Source organism: Symphalangus syndactylus, chromosome 1, assembly GCF_028878055.3.
Source record: "Symphalangus syndactylus isolate Jambi chromosome 1, NHGRI_mSymSyn1-v2.1_pri, whole genome shotgun sequence".
NCBI lineage: Eukaryota > Metazoa > Chordata > Mammalia > Primates > Hylobatidae > Symphalangus > Symphalangus syndactylus.
In genome coordinates, this window is record NC_072423.2 from 28058805 (window position 1) to 28081291 (window position 22487).

General features: G+C 46.2%; 1 protein-coding gene across 1 annotated transcript in view; it reads left to right on the forward strand.

Annotated features, from left to right (window-relative positions):
* ALPK2 (alpha kinase 2) overlaps nt 1-22487 on the forward strand; it is a 131647-nt gene that overhangs the window by 98478 nt on the left and 10682 nt on the right. Inside the window, exons 10-11 of the mRNA XM_055297851.2 lie at nt 10097-10314; nt 16109-16157. Of these exons, the coding sequence (XP_055153826.2) occupies nt 10097-10314; nt 16109-16157 (267 nt within the window). The remainder of the gene's footprint in view (nt 1-10096; nt 10315-16108; nt 16158-22487) is intronic.

Below are 22487 nucleotides of genomic sequence, written 5' to 3' on the forward strand. Positions count from 1 at the left end.
CAGACAGCCATCTGGACTGAGTTAAGCTTTCACGATATGGGAACCGGCTCCTTTTTTCCCCAAGCCCCGCTCTTCCCAGTCTCTGTCCTCTTAAGTTTTCTTCAGAAAACAAAAGATTTAACCCACAAGTCAACCCTACCACACACAGAACCACAGTGCCCTCCAGCAGGGACAGACCCAAGTTTTGTGTGGCTTCACTCCTATGCAATTTGGGCTTCTTTCTTTCTTTTCTTTCTTTTTTATTTTTTTTAAGAGACAAGGTCTCCCTCTGTTGTCCAGGCTGGAGGGCAGTGGTGCAATCACGGCTCACTGCAGCCTTAACCTCCTGGGCTCAAGCGATCCAGCCTCCAAAGTAACTGGGACTACAGGTGCCCACCACCACACCCGGCTAATTAAAAAAAATTTTCTCGTAGAGACAAGGTCTCTGTATGTTGCCCAGGCTGGCCTCCAATTCCTGACCTCAAGTGATCTTCCTGCCTCACCTCCCAGAGTGCTGGTGTTATAGGCATGAGCCACCATGCCTGGCAAATTTGGGCCCTTCTTAAAGAAAAGAACACAAAATTATAAATATCAAGATTGATCTAGGGACTTGGAAAGGGCTCATGCAAGTGAAGGATCAGGAGGCTGATTCATTTGCTGCATTAGCATCACATTAAATAGGCCACTGCCTTAAAGACAGGTTAGGACATTTTTCTATCTAAACCACTTTCCCATTCCTTACAAGGGGAGAGTTTGTGACCACACGAATGCTGATGGTACATGGGAGGAGTAACGGGCCTCAGAAGGGCCTCTGGGCCAGACTCCATGTTTATGGAACCTAAATCAGAGGACTCTACAGCCAGAAAACACACACACACCCCCCATACACAAACAACACTCACCATACACACACACCACACAAACAACACTCACCATACACATAAACACACCCACAACACACACACCCCACACACACACACCCCACACACCCCCACACCACACATACACACCACACAGATTACATACAAACACACACACCACACATACAACACACATACCACACACACATCACACACAAACACACAACACTCACCATATGCACAAACACACCACACCATACACAAACCACACACCACACACACACCCCACATAAACACACAACACACAACACACACCACACACACATGTACACCACACATACAACACACACATATGCATTACGCACCCCCCCACACACCACACATACAACACACCACACACACACCACATACACAGACACATACACACACACATCTCATACACGCACCTCACACATACCACACACACCCCCACACACCACACACACCACACACATACACATAAACACAACACACACCACACACACCCACATAACACACACACCACAGACAATACACACATACACATACACACCACACAAACATACCACACACACATACACACATACACACAGCACACACATACCACACATACGTATACACATCACACACACACACAAAACCACAAACCATGCACACAACACATACACACAACACACGCACACAGAGCTGACCCTGTATATTACCAACCTTCTCTGAAAGCCTGCACGTCTAGAGAGAGGACCAGGAGTCCTGTTCCCCTCCCCCATTGCCACAGCCCCTAGACCGATCCCTGCTGGGGCCACCCCCATATTTATTTCCAGGCAATGAAGCAGGCCTGAAGAAGCCTTTTTTAATGGAGCATGTGAGGAGAGAAAACACTCCTCATTTGGGCAGCTTCTGTTTTTGAATTCATGAATATCAATGGAGTCACACTGTCTATGCAAATGGCGTCCTGCTGGGCAGAGGCCAGGCCTAATTAAGACCCTGAATAATGCCCAGCTCTTGTTTCTGGTTTTTTTCCCCACCAGGGATGCAGAATTAATAACAGCCCAAGCAAACCGTGAACCCTTTTGTTGGCCAAAGGGTCAGTAGCCACAGGGGGTCGGTCCTCAGGAGGGAACCAGGGTGCCCTGGATCCTGCAGAAGTGACAAAGAACGACAGAGGATGGCATGGCGGCTGCACCAATTTCAGGGCTGCGGGAAAGGCCCACTGCCCTAATGTGCCCGCTCCCATCTGGCTGAAATTTGAAATTTCTTTAACAAGACACAAAGAGGTTCTATCTTAAAATGAGAAAGAATGCCTCAAAGACTCTGGCATGACAGTAATCAGGGTACGCTGGTATTACAGGGGCTCACTGCCTTGTGTCCAGGGGTAGGGTTCTAGAAGGACACTGTTCTGGCTCAGATTCTGCTCGTGAGCAAGCCTTTGTGTCCTCTTGGTGAAGTGAATGGGATTCTCACAGTTTCCAGGGAATGCTCCTAAGTGGCAGAGGAGGATGCCTGTGTGCCCGCCAAAGGGTCTGGGGGCTTCATCCAAAGTAGCTGGCCCACAGGTGTAATTTTTTTGAAGGGCAATATTTTATAGCTTTTAAATTCTATTGAATGTTGTGTCCTCCTTCCTCTATGACTATATTTGTTTTAATAAAAAATAATGTTTTTCCAACCACCTTTGGCTCAAGTTAATAACCATGTAAAGCCTTCAGCTTACCTCCTGGGAGAAGGCACAGCCTGGGTGGAGAAGCTCAGGGCATTCTTCCGGGAGAACATCCCAGTTCTCATGGAGGCAAGAGCAAGTGAGCAGGGCAGGACCTGTGCCCCAGCTGGTGTGTGCATGTAACCGCTAGATGGGTTCACCTTGCCCGCTGTCCAGACAAAGCTGATTTATTAAGACATGGAAATTGCAATAAAGAGTTTGTTAAATTTTAGACCAATATCCCTGATGAACATCGATGCAAAAATCATCAATAAAATACTGGGAAACTGAATCCAGCAGCACATCAAAAAGCTTATCCACCATGATCAACTGGGCTTTATCCCTGGGATGCAAGGCTGGTTCAACATACACAAATCAATAAACGTAATCCAGCATATAAACAGACCCAACAACAAAAACTACATGATTATCTTAATAGATGCAGAAAAGGCCTTTGACAAAATTCAACAACGCTTCATGCTAAAAACTCTCAATAAATTAGGTATTGATGGGACATATCTCAAAATAATAAGAGCTATCTATGACAAACCCACAGCCAATATCATACTGAATGGGCAAAAACTGGAAGCATTCCCTTTGAAAACTGGCACAAGACAGGGATGCCCCCTTTCACCACTCCTATTCGACATAATGTTGGAAGTTCTGGCCAGGGCAATCAGGCAGGAGAAGGAAATAAAGGGTATTCAATTAGGAAAAGAGAAAGTCAAATTGTCCCTGTTTGCAGATGACATGATTGTATATCTAGAAAACCCCATTGTCTCAGCCCAAAATCTCCTTAAGCTGATAAGCAACTTCAGCAAAGTCTCAGGATACAAAATCAATGTGCAAAAATCACAAGCATTCTTATACACCAATAACAGACAAACAGAGAGCCAAATCATGAGTGAACTCCCATTCACTATTGCTTCAAAGAGAATAAAATACCTAGGAATCCAACTTACAAGGGATGTGAAGGACCTCTTCAAGGAGAACTACAAACCACTGCTCAATGAAATAAAAGAGGATACAAACAAATGGAAGAACATTCCATGCTCATGGGTAGGAAGAATCAATATCATGAAAATGGCCATACTGCCCAAGGTAATTTATAGATTCAATGCCATCCCCATCAAGCTACCAATGACTTTCTTCACAGAATTGGAAAAAACTACTTTAAAGTTCATATGGAACCAAAAAAGAGCCTGCATTGCCAAGCCAATCCTCAGCCAAAAGAACAAAGCTGGAGGCATCATGCTACCTGACTTCAAACTATACCACAAGGCTACAGTAACCAAAACAGCATGGTACTGGTACCAAAACAGAGATATAGACCAATGGAACAGAACAGAGCCCTCAGAAATAGTGCCACATATCTACAACTATCTGATCTTTGACAAACCTCACAAAAACAAGAAATGAGGAAAGGATTCCCTATTTAATAAATAGTGCTGGGAAAACTGGCTAGCCTTATGCAGAAAGCTGAAACTGGACCCCTTCCTTACACCTTATACAAAAATTAATTCAAGATGGATTAAAGACTTAAATGTTAGACCTAAAACCATAAAAACCCTAGAAGAAAACCTAGGCAATACCATTCAGGACATAGGCATGGGCAAGGACTTCATGTCTAAAACACCAAAAGCAATGGCAACAAAAGCCAAAATTGACAAATGGGATCTCATTAAACTAAAGAGCTTCTGCACAGCAAAAGAAACTACCATCAGAGTGAACAGGCAACCTACAGAATGGGAGAAAATTTTTGCAATCTACTCATCTGACAAAGGGCTAATATCCAGAATCTACAATGAACTTAAACAAATTTACAAGAAAAAAACAAACAACCCCATCAACAAGTGGGTGAAGGATTTGAACAGACACTTCTCAAAAGAAGACATTTATGCAGCCAAAAGACACATGAAAAAATGTTCATCATCACTGGCCATCAGAGACATGCAAATCAAAACCACAATGAGATACCATCTCACACCAGTTAGAATGGCCATCATTAAAAAGTCAGGAAACAACAGGTGCTGGAGAGGATGTGGAGAAATAGGAACACTTTTACACTATTTGTGGGACTGTAAACTAGTTCAACCATTGTAAAGCCAGTGTGGCAATTCCTCAGGGATCTAGAACTAGAAATACCATTTGACCCAGCCATCCCATTACTGGGTATATACCCAAAGGATTATAAATCATGCTGCTATAAAGACACATGCACACGTATGTTTATTGTGGCACTATTCACAATAGCAAAGACTTGGAACCAACCCAAATGTCCAACAAGAATAGACTGGATTAAGAAAATGTGGCACATATACAGCATGGAATACTATGCAGCCATAAAAAATGATGAGTTCGTGTCCTTTGTAGGGACATGGATGAAGCTGGAAACCATCATTCTCAGCAAACTATTGCAAGGACAAAAAACCAAGCACCGCATGTTCTCACTCAGGTGGGAATTGAACAATGAGAACCCATGGACACAGGAAGGGGAACATCACACACCGGTGCCTGTTGTGGGGTGGGGGGAGGGGGGAGGGATAGCATTAGGAGATATACCTAATGTTAAATGACAAGTTAATGGGTGCAGCACACCAACATGGCACATGTATACATATGTAACAAACCTGCATGTTGTGCACATGCACCCTAAAACTTAAAGTATAATAAAAAAAAAAAGGGTTTATTATACATAGAGCTGTTACCGGAAAGCGGTCCCAATCCAGACCCCAAGAGAGGGTTCTTGGATCTCACGCAAGAAATAATACAGGGCAAGTTCACAGAGTAAAGTGAAAGCCTGTTTATTAAGAAAGTAGAAGAATAAAAGAATGGCTACTCCATAGACAGAGCAGCCCCAAGGGCTGCTGGTTGCCCATTTTTATGGTTATTTCTTGATGACATGCTAAACAAGGGGTGGATTATCCATGCCTCCCCTTTTTAGACCATATAAATAGGCAACTTCCTGACATTGCCATGGCATTGGTAAATTGTTATGGCACTGGTGGGAGTGTAACAGTGAGGAAGGCCAGAAGTCATTCTTGTCGCCATCTTGGTTTTGGTAGGATTTAGTCGGCTTCTTTATTGCAGCCTGTTTTATCAGCAAGGTCTTTATGACCTGTATCCTGTGCCAACCTCCTATCTCATCCTGTGACTTAGAATGCCTTAATCATCGGGGAATGCAGCCCAGTAGGTTTCAGCCTTCTTTTTACCCAGCTCCTATTCAGGATGGAGCTGCTCTGGTTCACACACCTCTGACAGAACTGGCTAAATGGGAGACTGGAGTTTTATTATTACTCAAATCAGCCTCCCTGAAAATTTGGAGGCTAGGGGTTTTTTTTTGTTTTTTGTTTTTTTATAGTTTAGAATGCAGGGGGCTAGGAAATAGGGACTGCTTATTAGTAGGGTCAGGGATGGAATCAGGGAGACTAAATTGTCCTCTTGCACTGAGTCTGTTCCTAGGTGAAGGCCACAAGACCAGATGAGCCAGTTTTACCAGTCTGGGTGGTGCCAGCTGATCCATCAGAATACAGGGTCTGAAAAATACCTCAAACACCAGTCTTAGGATTTACACTGGTAATGTTATCTATGGGAGCAAGTGGGGAGGTTAGGAATATCGTGGCCTCTGGCTGCATGACACCTGAGCCATAATTTCTAATCTTGTGGCTAAGTTGTTGGTTTTACAAAGGTGGTCTGGTCCCCAAGCAAGGAGGTGGTTTGTTTTGGAGAGGGGCTGTTACCATCTTTGTTTGTTAAACTATAAACTAAATTCCTCTCAAAGTTACTTTGGCCTCTGCCCAGGAATGAACAAGGGCAGCTTGAAGGTTAAAGGGAAAATGGAGTCAGTTAGGTCAAATCTTTCACTGTCCTAATTTTCTCACTGTTGCAGTCTTTGCACAGATGGTTTCCTGAGTGGCAATCACAGAACCTGAGGTCCCAGCTCGAGCTTTCCTTCCTATTGTGAAAGACAAGCCTTACGTGTTCATTCTACTGGGAGAGGGGGTCTAGAGGCCCACGTTCCCTCTCAGAGAGAAGTGACCAGGTCTTCACTAGCGCTATTCAAGGGAGAAAGGAACCACATGGGCAGCAGAGGAGCTCACCCATCTCTGCTACCCCCACAGCTTTTCCTGACATTGTGTGGCCACTATGTTATATGGGATTATTCTACACAATTACCTTTAAAGATCCTGATTCAAGACCCATACCATTTTTGAGGCATTTTCATTTAAGGGCTCTTTGTGGGGTTTTGCCCCATCCCTACCCCAGGGCAACTGGTCACATCTTTGCATGCATAGGTCTCTGTTATAGCTGCCCTGTCGCCATTTCACTCTGGTCACTCGGTCCCTCCCAGAAGTAGATTTTCTGATCCGTTAAACATATAGTTAGGGGCCTACATTAGATAATTACAGCCTATTTGTTCATTTACTCATTTGACAAACATTTTGTACTAAAAAGAATTAATGAAAGTCAAAAGTCAGCATCTCACGTTTTCCTCTTGCCTCTATGGCCCGCCATCAGTGATTCTATTTTAGGCCCTTGAAAGTGATATCTACGTTGTCAACGTTAAACTAGGTGATCTCTTCTCTGGCTATTTACAAATTTGTAAGATCGGATTCTCTGTCAGTGGTTCACAACCCCCAGGGGACAGTGGTGGTTGTGGAGACACTTTTGATGGTCAGGATTCGGGAAGGACTACTGGCATCTGGGAAGTAGAAGCCAGGGAGGCGGCTAAACAGGCTACGTGCACAGGACGGCCCCCTGCCACCCCCACAGAGAACTGTCTGCCCAGATGTCAATAGTGCTGAAATTGAGAAACACATATAAATATACATACATACATACATAAATATTCATGCATGCATTCATTCATTCATTCATATTTTGCCAAACACTTATTTTGAGCCAGGAGCATTTACTATGTGCTGATGCACCTTCCCCAACAGCTGCCCCTGGAAGGCAGGGACTGTGTCTTAGTCACCGGTGCCCTCCTGGTGAGTCTTCGGGATTGTGACACAGCTATTCAGTGGATGTTTATTGAATGAATTGATTCTCAGTTTTCACAAGCTGCCAGTCACTGAGAGGAGGCAGATGTGGGGGGTGGGGGCAAATGAGCTCTTCAGTTTCTGCCATGGTAAAATTTTAAATATCATTTAAATGTTTTTATTGTGGTTGCTTTTTATTTTTCTTTATTTTTCCTTTTCTTTTTTAGATTCGTGGGGTCCATGTGCAGGTGTGTGACATGGCTGTATTGTGTGATGCTGAGGTTTGGGCTTTAACTAAACCCCATCACCCAAATAGTGAACATGGTACCCAATAGGTAGTTTTTCAACCTTACCCTCCTCCCTCCCTCCCCTATTTTGGAAGCCCCAGTGTCTATTGTTGCCATCTTTATGGCCATGTGTGCCCAATGCAGTGTTAAATTTGAGATGCCCATGAGACATCACGTGGAGATGGTGGGCAGGGAACTCAGGGACAGGGCTGGACTGGGGACATAAATGTGGCAGTCATCGGCATCTGAACGGTATTTAAAGCAAGGAAGTCGCTAGGGATTGTGGGCAGAAAGAGAAGAGCTGTTCCAGAGCCCTCCAGAGTCTAAAGGTTGGGGAGAAGATGAGGAACTCACAAAGGAGACGGAGAAGAGGTAGCCAGTGAAGCAGAGAAAAGCCTTGAGGAAGCCAGGGAAAGGCGTATCAGAAAGAAGTGAGAGATCCACTGTGCCCAGAGCTGCTGAGAGCAAAGGGGGTGGGGGCCGAGAAGAGAACACTGGACTTAGCAGCATGATGGTCGTGCTGCCCTTGACAGAGGCTTCTTTTGAGAGAAAGCCTCTTTCAGATGCTCAAGAGAGAATGGGAGGGGAGGGACTGGAGACCTGGAGACAGCGAGGCTACAGCGGATTTGAGTTTCGATGTCGAATGTGAATCGGTAGTTGGGGTGGGCTGTGGGGTCTCCATGCTGTGTAGTTATATGGAATGCTGCTAGGCTCTTGGGAATGATTCTGTAGAGGGAATATTGATGGAGGAGAGAGAGGAAAAACTGCTGGAGCAATACCTGGAGGATTTGAGAGGGGCGGGGACCAGGGCACCTGTAGAGGATATGGTTCAGGATGGAGCAGGGATGGCTCATCGTAGTAGGAAGAGGGCGCAGTGTATGGGCACAGACCAGGAGGTGAGAATATGGATGTGCTTGTGGCAGCATTTAGAGGTTCTCCTAAACCTTCCGTTTTCACACTGAAACAGGAAGCTGAGGGTGCAGCTGGGGGAGGAGGTGTAGGTGCTTTGAAGAGAGAGAGATAGGTAGGAAATCATCATGTAGGATGATGTGGCAGCAAATGGATAATGCTGGAAACTCCGTCCCGTGTCTGATCACCTCTCCAGCTCCCTGGACGTCATTACCTGGCCCCAGTCTCCCTGCCCTGCCCCAGGCCTATTCTCCACAGAGAGGCAGTGATCTTTGTCATGCAGAAATCTCCTCCTGTCCCTCCCACCTTGCCCCAAATCCTCCAATGGCTTCTCACCCAACTCAGTACAAAGGGGAAAGTTTTCCAAATGGTCTCCCAGGTCCCCCAAGGCCTGGCTTCCTGTCCCCTCTGCCTCCCCCAACCTCTGCCAATCTCCCTAGCTCCCTGCACTCCCGCCACACGCCAGGAGTGCTCCTGCTCCTGCCCCTGCCCTGAGCATTTCCCCTTGGGGTGCCTTCGACCTGGAATGCTCTACCTTCGATGTCCTCATGGCTCCCCTCACTTCCTATATGCCTCTGCTCAAATACTCTTTATCCATGAACAAGGGCTGCTCTGACCTCCCTACGCAAGACAGATGCCCTGCTCCACCGCACGCCCCTGTCTCCTCTTCACTGCTGAGTTTTCCCACCTAGCGCTTAGCATCATGCATTTACTTGCTTATTGCCAGTCTCCTTAATTTAAAGGTGAGAGCCCCGAGAACACAGCCTCTGTTTTCTTTACTGCTGTTTTTAGGAATAGCATCTGGAAGAGTATCTGACACATACAGGCCACTGAATAAGTATTGGTTGACTGAATGAGAGGAAAGAAGGATCAACGGATGGATGGATGGATGGATAGATGGATGGATGGGTGGATGGATGGATGGATGAAAGGAAGGAAGGATAGATGGAAGGAAGGAAGGATAGATGGAAGGAAGGAAGGAACAGATGGAGGGAGGGAAGGAGGAGGGTGAGTAGAAGGAAGGATGAATGGATGGATGAATGGATAGGTGGGTGAGTAGATGAATGGATGACTGATAGATAGATTATAGTCATTGATTGAGGGGGCATTAAGATATGACTACAATGAAGACATTCATTTCTACATGAGCAATTAAACCCCCTCCCAAGGAGGAAGTTATAACAACAAATAAAACACAGAAACATATCTTACCCACTAAAAAGTCATTGGATGGATTTGTAGTCTAAACCTAGCAGAACTGGGGACAAATTCTACGCTCCCTGCTGCTCCAGGCGAGAGTAAAATGCCACAGGAGCCTCTCTTCCCAGCAGAGACCTTGATGTGCACCTGTGTTCTCTTCCCTGCCAGGATCATTCCTATTTTTCTTATCCATCGGCCTGAGAACAATATCCCGTATGCTACAGTGGAGGAGGAGCTGATTGGAGAATTTGTGAAGTATTCCATCAGGGATGGGAAAGAAATAAACTTCTTGAGAAGAGAATCAGAAGCTGGTCAGAAATGTTGCACCTTCCAGCACTGGGTGTACCAGAAAACAAGTGGCTGCCTCCTGGTGACGGACATGCAGGGTGAGGAGAGCAGCTTAGCCCGGGCTCCAGGGATGCTGTGGGCCACAGATGTTCCTGTGGGTGGAGAGGGAGGGGAGGGAGAGGAAGGATAGGCCTGCTGGGTACCTCTAAACACCTTTACCTGCAGAAGCTGCTACTGATGCCTCATCAGAAACAAGATTTGATAAAGGAGCCTGAAATGACCAGCCAGATGGCCATTTCATTTTATTTTTATTTAAAAAAATTTTGGGGGGGGACAGGGTCTCACTCTGTCACCCAGGCTGCAGTACAGTGGCACGATCATAGCTTACTGCAGCCTGAACTCTTGGGCTCAAGTATTCCTCCCGCCTCAGCCTCCAGAGTAGCTGAGACTGCACATGCATTCCACCACACCTGGCTAATTAAAAAAAAATTTTTTTTTTGTAGAGACAGGGTCCTGAACGGTTTCCCAGGCTGGTCTCGAACTACTGGGCTCTAGCGATCCTCCTACACTGGCCTCCAAAAGTGTTGGGATTACAGGCGTGAGCCACTGTGTCTAGAGGTCATTTCATTTTAATAATTCATGCCAATAATGCCTTCCCATTACAACAGGTAACCAGAGAGTGGCTTTACTGTTATATCCTCAATAGGCCTAAACTCAGCAATATATACCCAAATCCAGATCTGCCATAAGGTAAATTAAGATGTAGTATTTCATTCTCAATAGGCAAAAGAGTCTTTAGAATGCTTTAGATTTTAAGCTTCTCTGCTGAATGTATAGCATGTTTTCAATGTATACACAATTGTTTGGGGGCACCATTTCTTCTATGGAATGGAGATGTCATCATTAGGGTTCCCCTAAGACAGACCTGAGACAGGTACTCACGTACAAATGGCTTCTTTGAGAGGGGATCCCAGGAAACGCCAATAGAGGAGTACGGAAGTGCAACTGGAGAAGGAAAGGCGACTGGTAGAGTATGTTATTATTAGCCAGTGACTGCCATGGGCGCTGGAGCTGACATCTGCAGGAAGCCCCGCAAAGCACACTTCTCAGTGAAGGAGCCGGGGTGTGTATACACCAACTACCAGGATCACCAGCTGGCGGCTGCTCTGGGTGGGGGCGTCACCTCCCTTGCATTTGTCACCTGCCCACATGGGCAAGCTAAGCTGGATAAAAAACATGATCAGAGAAAATTCTTAAGCAGAGAAATGCTGGTGTGGCACTAAGAGGCGGAGCCAGGTGCACAGAAGTGGTTAGGGTGTGGGCAATATGTAAGGCACCAGCAGCTTCTGCCGCAAGGGGTTCCCTATTTCCGTTTGCTGTTAAGAAGATCTGAACTATATTATTTTCTGCCTACCAAATGTCAGACATTGTCCCAGATGAGGATCTCAAGCTCCAGCTATTACATGGTGTTGAAGAGCAAGACCACCTTGGGGTTCTGTTCCCTGCACTGCCACTTCCAGCCTGGTAGCCTGTGGGCAAATTACCTTTCTCAGTGCTTCAGTAACTTCCACACAGGGTTTTTTTGAGAATTAAATGAGATAGTAAAACACTTATTGCAGCATTGCCACATAATAAATGGTTCCTATTTCTTTTAACCCATTTTTTTTAATTTGTTTGAGACAGGGTGTCACTCTGTCACCCAGGCTGGAGTGCATTGGCGCAAACACAGCTCACTGCAGCCTCAACCTCCTGGACTCAAGTGATACTCCTGCCTCATCCTGCCATGTAGCTGGGACCACGGGAGTATGCCATCACACCTGGCTAATTTTTTCTTTCCTTTTTTCTTCTTTTTTTCTTTTTGTGTATGTGTGGAGACGGGGTTTCACTTTGTTGCTCAGGCTGGTCTTGAACTCCTGGACTCAGTTGATCTTCCTGCCTCAGCCTCCCAAAGTGCTGGGATTAGAGGTATGAGCCACTGTGCCCCGGCCTTTATTTTGAAATAATTATAGACTAACAAGAATTTGCAAAAATATATGGAGTGATTGCCATGTATGCTTCACCAGCTTCACCTAATGGTGACATCTCACATAACTATAGTACATTATCAAAACCAAGAGACTGACATTGGCAGAATATAATCAACTACACTAGAAACTTTACTTGGATTTCATCAGTTTTTGTATCCATTCATTTTTTTCTATTATTTTTACTTAATCTTCATAATAACCCTGCAGAGAAGATATTACGATCCCCATTTTACAGACGAGAAAACTGAGGCCTGGAGACCGTGATTTAATTGTCTGCTGTCACTCAGCTAGTAAGTAGAGGGATCCAAGACTCCAACCCGCATTTTCTGACTCCAAATTCCAAGTTCTTTCCACAAATAACAATTGAGCAAACTTGCAAGATATTTGCTTCCAGACCTTTCCAAGTCTCTCCTGATGTTAGAAGGCTCTGGTATGTGTACCGTTCTTCCTCCTAAGCCCTTGGAAGGACTCCTTGCAGGCCAGCTGGGAAATGCAACATTACCGCCTTGCAGATGAAGCCAATCTGCAAATTTAAGTCAGACTTCACTCTTTGAAGAGACTTTGCTGCCACACACACACACACAAAATATATGGTCTTAACAGACAGCTGTTTGTTCTATTTAGACTCTGGCTGTGCAACTGCTGCTGTCCCCCATCTTTGCTCCTTGGGAATTAATTTCGTATTAAATATAGCTCTTCTGCTATAAAGCAGCACCCAGGGCTTCGTGCACAGTTAGTTTCACTTCCAGGTACTAGTAAACAACAGTAATGGAATATCACATCTCTCTGTAAATGATGTGTGTGGTTTAACATGGTGGTGTGGTGTTAAGTAATGGTGTTTATTTACTCTCTGTTGATGGAAAAAAAATATTTTTACTGTCATTGTCATTGTGGCATGAGATAGCACATCTATTCTCTAAGGAAACTCCACTTTTTATAATTTTACAGAGACACTGGGATTAGAATTAAATCCTATCACCACCTTTTTTGACTTTTAAAAGTTAATTCTTCCTGGCTGCATTTGCTTATTTAGAAGATTATGCCAGGTCCTACAGGTTTGTGGGGTAAAAGATGAGCCTGTGATTTGGACCTGAGACCTGCATGCTGGTGAGACTACTATGCTTTCTAACGAGCTGTCACCCAAGAAACTCAAGACCTTGAATTCTGGAGAATGAACTTCTTTTATTTTTTTATTTTTTTGTATTTTTAGTAGAGACGGGGGTTTCACCAGGCTGGTCTTGAACTCCTGACCTCAAGCAATCCACCTGCCTGGGCCTCCCAAAGTGCTGGGATTACAGGCATGAGCCACTGTGCTCAGCCAAGTGGAGAATGAACTTCTAATGCTGTTCATTTCCTTTCTTCTGTTAGAAACAACCTGTAGATTACTGTTATCTCCAACTCAGCTTGATAGCTGCACACTAGGATTTAACTTTAGCCTCTAGAGATTCCTAGTAACCTTGACAGAATTGCTGGCAAATCATTAAACTGACAGGGGGAAGTTTTCTTTTAAAAATTATATTCTGTCTTTCTAAACTGTAAGTGACAGCTGGTAATTGCGGGAAACAAGGGAAAGCAATTCTCCAAGTTCAAGGACCTTTTGCCAAATGACTTTTTCAAATTGGACTTCCATACGGCTTAGAGCTGTAATTTTAAAATACAACTTTCCATGAAACAAGATGTTCAGAGACAGCTTTTGCAATGTGGTGGTTTTTTTTTTTTTTTTTTTTCAAAGCATAGTCCCTGCAATAAAAGCTATGTGAAGCATTTCTACATATGTTTGAGTTATTAGCGGCTTTGAAGGAATGAGATGAATTAGTTACCAACTGCGAAAGAGACTTTTAAAATGGTCACTAGTTCTCCCAAAGTGCCGTGTCTAATTTAGCTCACAGGTGCACTGCAGAAAAGCAGGCCTCATGGCTTCTGTCTGCCTAACCAGCCTGAATCCCAACATGTCCTTTGTTTTTGCCTTGCTCCCAGCGGATACTGCTGAATCTGAGCATTAACCCTTTAGCTGTCTTTTCCTGGGCCTCAGAAACAGCACTCCACATGGGTGGAGAACCATGGAAGTAGGTGGCCAGCAGATCTGATCCTCATGGCTGGCTTTAGGGGAATGCTGAGTTTTTTTCTTTCCACAGCCCAAACTAGTTTCTAGGCTGCCAGGGCCCTCCATGGGCAAGTCACTTGCTGGTGGTGGGGAATGCCAGTGCTCACAGCCCGGCCCATGGAGCCCAAGAGGCAGGGGCAAGAGCACAGGAGGCAGGACACAGGCATCTAGCAGGTGCAGACACACTGGTGGGGTGGCACTATGGGCCCTGGGATAAAATGTCATCACTAGATTGCACGGGTAAGGTCCTGGCAGAGGTCCACTGCGTTGGAGCAGGTGCCCATAGCCCTCACCCTAGGGAGACAGGAGTGGAATTGGTACGTGGTCAGGTCATGGAGATTCTGGAAAGGTCAAGAGGGAATCCACACTCTGGGCATCAGGGAAGTGCTTTACTTTCCACTAGACCTGGGAGAGGTTCAGGATGCAGGCTGAGACTGGGGTAGAGTGAGAGAGGGTGGCTCTTTCCAATACAGAAGGAGATGGCAGCTCTTGTCCTCCCTCAAGGTGGAAAACAGTGGGATAGTCTATTCCCTTTGCCTCCCTGGCTCCCTATCTACCCTCTCTACCTCTCCTGCTGGAAAGGCAGATGCAAAAAAGTGTTTCATATGCTTGCAATGGGTGCCTATTGCTCTTTGCTGAACCAGAGTAGGAAGCTCAGGTAGCTGTTCTATTGTTTTGGTTTTGGTATCCCCCACCTACCCTACCATGGTTTAGCAGGTGGCAGTTAGGATGAGTCCAAGGACCACATGTTCCAAATGTCTGCTTCCCCAGGCCATTGGTTCAGTGTCTACATAGAACTCAGGGTTGTTTCCCACGGTCTAACACTGACCACCCAGAAAACCTTCAGTCCTGGATTGAAAAACAATCTTTATGGAAATGAGAAATCACATGTCTGAAGTTTGGCTCCGAACTAAACGCATGCCCCTTGGGCCCTGTGTTAGTCCATTTTCACACTGCTGATAAAGATATACCCAAGACTGGGTAATTTATAAAGAAAAAGAGGCTAATGCACTCATAGTTCCACATGGCTGGGGAGGCCTCACAATCATGGTGGAAGGTGGAAGGCACGTCTTACATGGCAGCAGGCCAGAGACAGAATGAGAGCCAAGGGAAAAGGAGAAGCCCCTTATGAAGTCATCCGATCTCCTGAGACTTATTCACTACCATGAGAACAGTATGGGGGAAACTGCCCCCATGATTCAATTATCTCCCACTGGGTCCCTCTCACCACACATGGGAACTATGGGAGCTACATTCAAGATGAGATTTGGGTAGGGACATGGCCAAACCATATCAAACCCTCTTGCTATTGGCATTGACCATCCCAGGCTGTGCCTACTCTTCTTTCCATCATGTAAGGGTTTCCACTTTCACTGAAGAATGGGCAGCCAGACCTAAGCCGAAGTCACAGTATTTCTGCGGAGACTGCTTACGGGACAAGCATCAGGCCTCAGATTTTTTTCAGAGTGGCCAGCTCCCTCCTTGCCATGGGGTGGGTGGGCCAGGCAGGCAGAGGACTTCATTTCCAGAGCCAAGAGTGCTTGGGTTGTCTGCTCACATGAGACTTGACTCCCCCTAACTGCCACCTTCCCCATGGTCCCTGCCTAAAGCTGGATGCACATTTGAAAGAGGCCTCGGGTGTTTATGCAGGAAGGGGAAGGAGGATGAGCTGTCATTACCCCTTCCCTGGGGCTAGATGGCCCATCTTTCTGAGGGGCCCTGAGTAACACAAACTCTCATCTTTGCTTTCTCTTCCTGTAGGTGTAGGAATGAAGCTAACTGACGTTGGCATAGCAACGCTGGCTAAAGGGTGAGTAGGAAAAAATGGAGTGTGCATCATTTAACACTGGGCTTACGGACACCTTCCAGGCAGACACTGTCAGGCTGAGGTGGGCAAAGTGAATTTCTTGTCCTAACTGTGGATGACAAATGTTCTTGGGATGAATTCATTTCTCTCACATAAAATATTTATGGACTTTGTTCTCACAGGGGAGCACATTTGTTTCTTTTTTTTGAGACAGAGTCTTGCTCTTTCGCCCAGGCTGGAGTGCAGTGGTGCGATCTCGGCTCACTGCAAGCTCCGCCTCCCAGGTTCACACCATTCTCCTGCCTCAGCCTCCGGAGTAGCTGGGACTACAGGCGCCCGCCACCGCGCCTGGCTAATTTTTTGTATTTTTAGTAGAGACGGGGTTTCACCGTGTTAACTAGGATGGTCTCGATCTCCTGACCTCGTGATCCACCTGCCTCAGCCTCCCAAAGTGCTGGGATTACAGGCGTGAACCACCGCGCCCGGCCACATTTGTTTCTTAACTTTGAAACAAATGAGAACTCTTGCAAACACATTTCAAGATTAATAACCAACAGGAGTACCACGGGGAGAAAATGCTGGCATTACTTGGATGCCTTTTAACTGGGAATATTCTGTTCTTTTACATTTAATATCTTCACTATTGAAAGCTTCTTTGAAAAATATTTTTTTTTTGCAACTGAATGCAGTGAATTCAATTTGTATATTTTAAATTAATTTTTCTCCAAAAAGTACTTTAGGCAGCTCACAGACCCCCACGATGATAATCATAGGAGGCAATGTCTCTGGCAGAGCTGTGACTAGTTACTTGTTTTTGATGATGGCTTTATTTTTCTAATATAGAGTGGTGCTTTGTTTAGTGTGAGGCACACAGAGATGATGCTATGATCACATTTTACTGGGGCGTCTTTTTAACAAGCTGCCCCTTCCCACTTCTTTACTTGACTGCCACTGAGGAGAAAGCCAGCCATTTGTTGTTCTTGGTGAAGATGCAATTCCGTGTTGGAACCACCATCGCCTCTGCCCACTCCTGCTCTTACTATGTACTAAGACCATCTGTAAGGGGGAGGAAAAGAGCACTGATGGCTTTTGGAGGGGATGGCTTCTATTTCAAAATGCATGTTTTATTAGTATGAGGTATCGTAAGGTCAACGGATCAGGAGACAGTTGCCATTGAAAAGCTAGTTTGTTACTTGCAGCTCCCAAGAGGGGGCACCAGGCCACCAGGGGCCATGCTGGGAAGCACCAGGGCCGGTTGGGAGGCAGAGGAAGTGAGGGGAAAACGCAGGCAAGAATATTATGGTTTATTCGGGAAGGAATAGGTGAGGGAGGATAAACAGGCCTAGGATTGGCTAATTTGACATTTTCCAGCAGTCTCTGGGACATAGGGCTGGCCCTGGTGTCTGGTACCTGCACTGGGGTGATTAGGGCAGGTGAATAGTGGCCCCAGTATGAGAGTCCACAGAGGAGGTACTGGGGTGTGGCTCTGGATTGGCCGGTTTGCATATATATGAAAGGCTCTCTGGAAGGTGATCATTTACTCTCTCTAGGAATATGGCAGCCCTGAGAGGAGTAGAGTCTCTCCAGGGCCAGTAAGGCCCAAGATGTCAAAGCATCAGAAACACAGAAAATAAAGTGGTGGGATGAATCCAGCTTACTTTCCCAAGGCTGAGAACAACTTATCCATGGGAGCTTTCTGGTTACTTCAGACCATCAGTGTCAGCCATGATCCAACAAATATGCTAATTTTCAGCTTCAATAAAGGACAGAGAGAAGTAGAGGGATCTGAAAAAGTAGGAAGGGGATTGCTCTGTCTTTTAACCTCCAGGTCAGTAAGTCTGATTCATGAAGTTCTCGCTGATTGCATAAAGCTTCCAGTTGGGTTTTAGAACCAGGATGCAGTTTGGACCTTTTCCCTGGGATGGCTCAGTGATGATGAAGTTTTATGTTGGAACTGTCTCCAGGCTTCTCCCCTGTGCTCACCAGAGACCTGGCTGGCATACACTTCAGGGAACTGGGTGTGTCCTTGGGCTTGTGAAGAAAGCGTGTTAGGAGGGATTATGATGTAGTGGGAAGGAAGGAACAAGGGATTTAGAGCGAGACCCAGTTCATACCCTGATGCCACTGCTTCCGTTTCTCCTGATAGTAGCCTTGCTTCTTGGCATTGTAGGAATTTGCCTAGCCTACCTGATGAGGGGGATGAACGCCTATCCCAGTTTCCCCTTGATGGTACCATTTTATGCCTGATGTCCTCACATCCCATACACTTTAGCATTTATCCTCAGCAAGTGTACCCATTTAGAAGATAAATTATATGGTGCCCTATTTATGGAGGCTTCTGGACCCCAGAAGGATTTTTCAAATGGAGCCTTCCTTTCCAGGCTCCATGTGCTCTGCAGAACCTTGCAGATGCGAGCATCAGCCGGCCCTAGTTTGAATCCTGGCTTCTCGTCATACCAGCTGTGTGACTGTGGGCATGTGACTAAGTTCTTAAAGTCAGCGATGCACAGCATGGGGACAGTCCGGCTTGCCCTGAGTATTCCGCCAGTTAATCTACACCTAGCCCCTGAAACTGGAAGTGAGCTAGATAAGTATTAGTTTCCCTTCCCTCCTCATGTCTTAGCCTGACACCAGAGTAGGCAAATTTCGTGCTGTTATTTAGAACAACTCTCTACCAAAACAAAGAAGAAACCTGCCCAAGAAGTTTCAAAAATGAAGATGGTTGTGATTACTTAAGACATCTTTTAAAAGCAAGTCAACAGCTTCCAGGAACCAAGACAACTGGGAGCTTCAAATGGTACATATTTTTTCCTCCTGATTTAAAAAGAAATCCAATCCTTTGGTTTTGTTCTCAGCCTTAATGTGACTTATCTGGCCTGGGACAGCTGCCCAAGACCCATTAGAAGTGCTGACGGCTGGAACCCAGTGCAGAATGCTGTCTATAAAGTATTACTTACTTATTGCCTTCCCACCCAAGGAGAGGCCAGGGAGCAGGAGCTGGGAGAGGAGGAGATTCTGAAGTGTTTGAGAGCTTTGGCAGGGATATTAGATTTTCTTGTCATTTGTTTTTTAAAAACTTTTCTTTAAATTTTACCTTTAAGCCACAGTTTTTTTTCCAAAAGAGATATATCTTACAATCACAGTTTGAAAAACTGATGAAAAGGGAAAACTTCTCCAAACAGAGCATAAGGGGTGGTTGAGAGACCTCCTCCGAGGCTCCTGGGAACCCCTCTGGAGTGGAAACCAGTGATCAAGCCCGACCTCCTCACTTCACAGGTGAGGAGGAGGCATGGGGCATGGGGCATGGGGCAGCCTGCTTGCCGCCAGGAGTCAAGAAGTCTTTCCTGCTTGAAGTCAGCACCCCAAAGTGAAGGGCAGATCCTCAATGCTGGGAGGCGAGGCACAACTGAAAAAGTTCTCCAGTGAATATCAAGGCTGCAAAAGGGAGCTAAATCATGAGAACAGACTTGGAAAGGGCTCAAGTTCAAGGGCACTTTGCAGACAGGAAAGTCCAGGTGGGAGGCAAATGACCCAGGGAAGAAAGGAAGGTGAGCATCGCAGACTGCAGAGAGCAGGAGAGAAAATGGAGGAATAAGGGTTGATCGAGCAAGTTCTCTTGATTCTTAGCAAGCAACTGTGAGTGAGCTTAGTTCATTCATGATGCAAAGGGAGAGTCGCAAGTTCTGTGGGGGTGCTGGTACCTGGCACGGCTCAGCTGGGGGAATAGCACCATCATAAGAAGCAGTGCTCCCTACGTCTTTAAAAAAAATATTCCCATATGTCTCAATCAAGACCATATATTTGGCCGCTGACACCCCAGTCATGCAACCCGTTTTGCTCTCTTGTTCAATGAAGTCAAAGGCTATGATCCTATTTCGGGAGTAATTACTCTAATCTCATAAAATAAAATAGAGAATTGTCATGACTTACTCATTTAAATTCAACTTTACTTCGTTGTATGTTCCTTATAACAGGAGTATGTCATATTTCTCTTGGGAGCCAGAGATATAAATATGTCTGGAAACACATCCCCTGTACCTCAGCCACCTCAATCTTTTGGCAAATGCTGAGTACAAAAATTTCAGGTTACCAAGTATGGCAAGTAAGCTTGTTTTGACATCCAGTAATCCATTTTCTAGATAGACCCAAGATACTAAGCCGTCGAACAAATTTCTGATTGGAAATTACACAAGAAAAAAATGCCTAATTTTATAACTGGAGATTTGGAAATGTAACCTAACCAACTCCAGACCGATCTAAAGCCACCGGTGCAGCGGAGCCCACCTGCGAACTCATGCTTCTCTCCAGCCAGTCGGGGAGTTCCTGGGGCAGGCGACGAGATTGCAATTCAACCACCAGAGGGCACCAGAACCAATACTTTGCCCTTTGTAGTCTCCCCTAAAAAGCCAATTTCCTGTTGCCAGATTGAAATAAAACAAAGAAAAGTACTATTAGCAGATTTCTTCCCTGGCAGTAAGTATTGGACCAAAATAAGATTAACATGGACAGCTGTAAAGGACACCCCTCAGGGTGGCTGCCAGCCAGCCTTGCATCTTTCTACCCTCGGAGGAAGGAACGACGAGACTTAAGAATGTGTGGCTTGTGTCAAGCATCCCTGACATGGAAGCCAAATTCCTGAGACCCTGGACAGAAGCCTGGATGATTCGTTCATGTAGCAGGAGGACAGTTGCCTTGAGAAAGCAGGCTCCATTGGGGTCTGCGTGCCTAGCTCTGGTCCTGGCCATGAACAAGAGAAAAGATCAAAATAGATTCCCACACTTGGCCAAGCTGAGTTCCAAAAGAGAGGCTCTGCCCTCAATGCCCACAAGCAGATGGAGGGGACGGCAGCCACCTGGGATGCTTTGCCCAGTCACAAGGCCGAGACACCACCATACCTGGAGAGGAAGGGCCAAAACAAACTTGGAGGTGGGAAGAAACAATCTAATCTGAAGAAACACGCCCCGAGAATAGGCTTATGTGTATGAATGAATGGTGACTCCAGGCAGACTATTTAAAGCAATGGGGTAACAGAGAGTCTGCCAGGAGAGGAAACAAAGGGACATTGGAACAGAATTCCTGATGCCTTTTAAGCGTCTCATAGCAGGGCCATGTCACTGTAGAACACCAAACATTTCAGCTGAGTCCCCAATGCCAGGCATCAGCAGACCAGTCTCACAGGCCTGTCAGCTTGAGAAAGGCAATTTTATGCCCCAGATAGCTCCTGTCCCTGCCTGCCACGTGGTCACCTGTCCAGGAAGGCCACCTGCATCCCATCTTCATCTGGTCGGGCCATTCTGTAGTAGGGCTGGCTGGCCTGCTGGCTGATTTATGTGGCCAGTCTTTGCCATTAAGGAAGTCTGGAGGCTGAAGGGAAGTCTGAAGGGAACAGTGGTGATTTTCGCAGTTTTTGGCAAGGCAGACCCTACTATAGCAGTGCTCTCAGTGTGTGTGGGAGTCTCCCAGGCCCAACAGAGCCAGCCAGGACACGCCCCCTCCATGGAGGGACTAGCACAGCAGTCTCCTGGCCTCTGCCCAGAAGTCTTACAAAGGACAGTTCTGTTGAAGTGTCTGGAATTGGGAGCCACGGGTTCCTCCCACTCCTGACCCTATTCCCTAGTTGTCCCCCTGCCCAGTCCATTCCGAGGACCTGAGGACTCAGGGACAGGTGCTGCATTGCTTGTCATCCAGCTTCAGAGATGAGTCTGAACAGAGAGAACGTCTAGAGAAGTCTGGTAGATTCGAGATCACCCCTGCAGGACAGGCTGGTGGCCAGTAGGAGACAGAGTCACGAGGCAGGTGCAGGGATGGCCGAGAGGGTTGGGGTGACAGAGCCTGAGTGGACAGGATGGGATGAAGACCAGAATAGACAAGAAAAAAGTTATCATTGCCTTCAGGAAGGTCTAAGCCAATGCAGTGTCACCAGGTGGGAGCCTTGTGACAGATCAGAGAGGGAATGTGCTGCCAAGATGCCAGAAACTAAACAAGTTTGTCGACTAAAGACAAGTAAAAGTCTAGAAGGTCGCTAGAAAAGGAGGTGTGGGGAATGTGTGCGTGTGTGTGCGCGCGCGTATGTGTCTCTGTGTGTCTGTGTGTCTCTGTGTATGTGTGTGCATGTGTGTCTGCCTGCGTGTGTGTGTGTGTGTGTGTGTGTCTAAAGAGACCTTGCCTGTTTGAAGGCAGAGAGGAAGGAGCCTGTGGGAAAACAATGAGGGACCAACGGCAGAGTGATGTTCCAAAGTGGTGAGCACCCCTCACCGATTCACCCGTCTGAATTGTGAGGATTCAGAGCTTGTGAATACGGAAGGCCCTGCAGCCCTCGCTGTGCAACTTGGA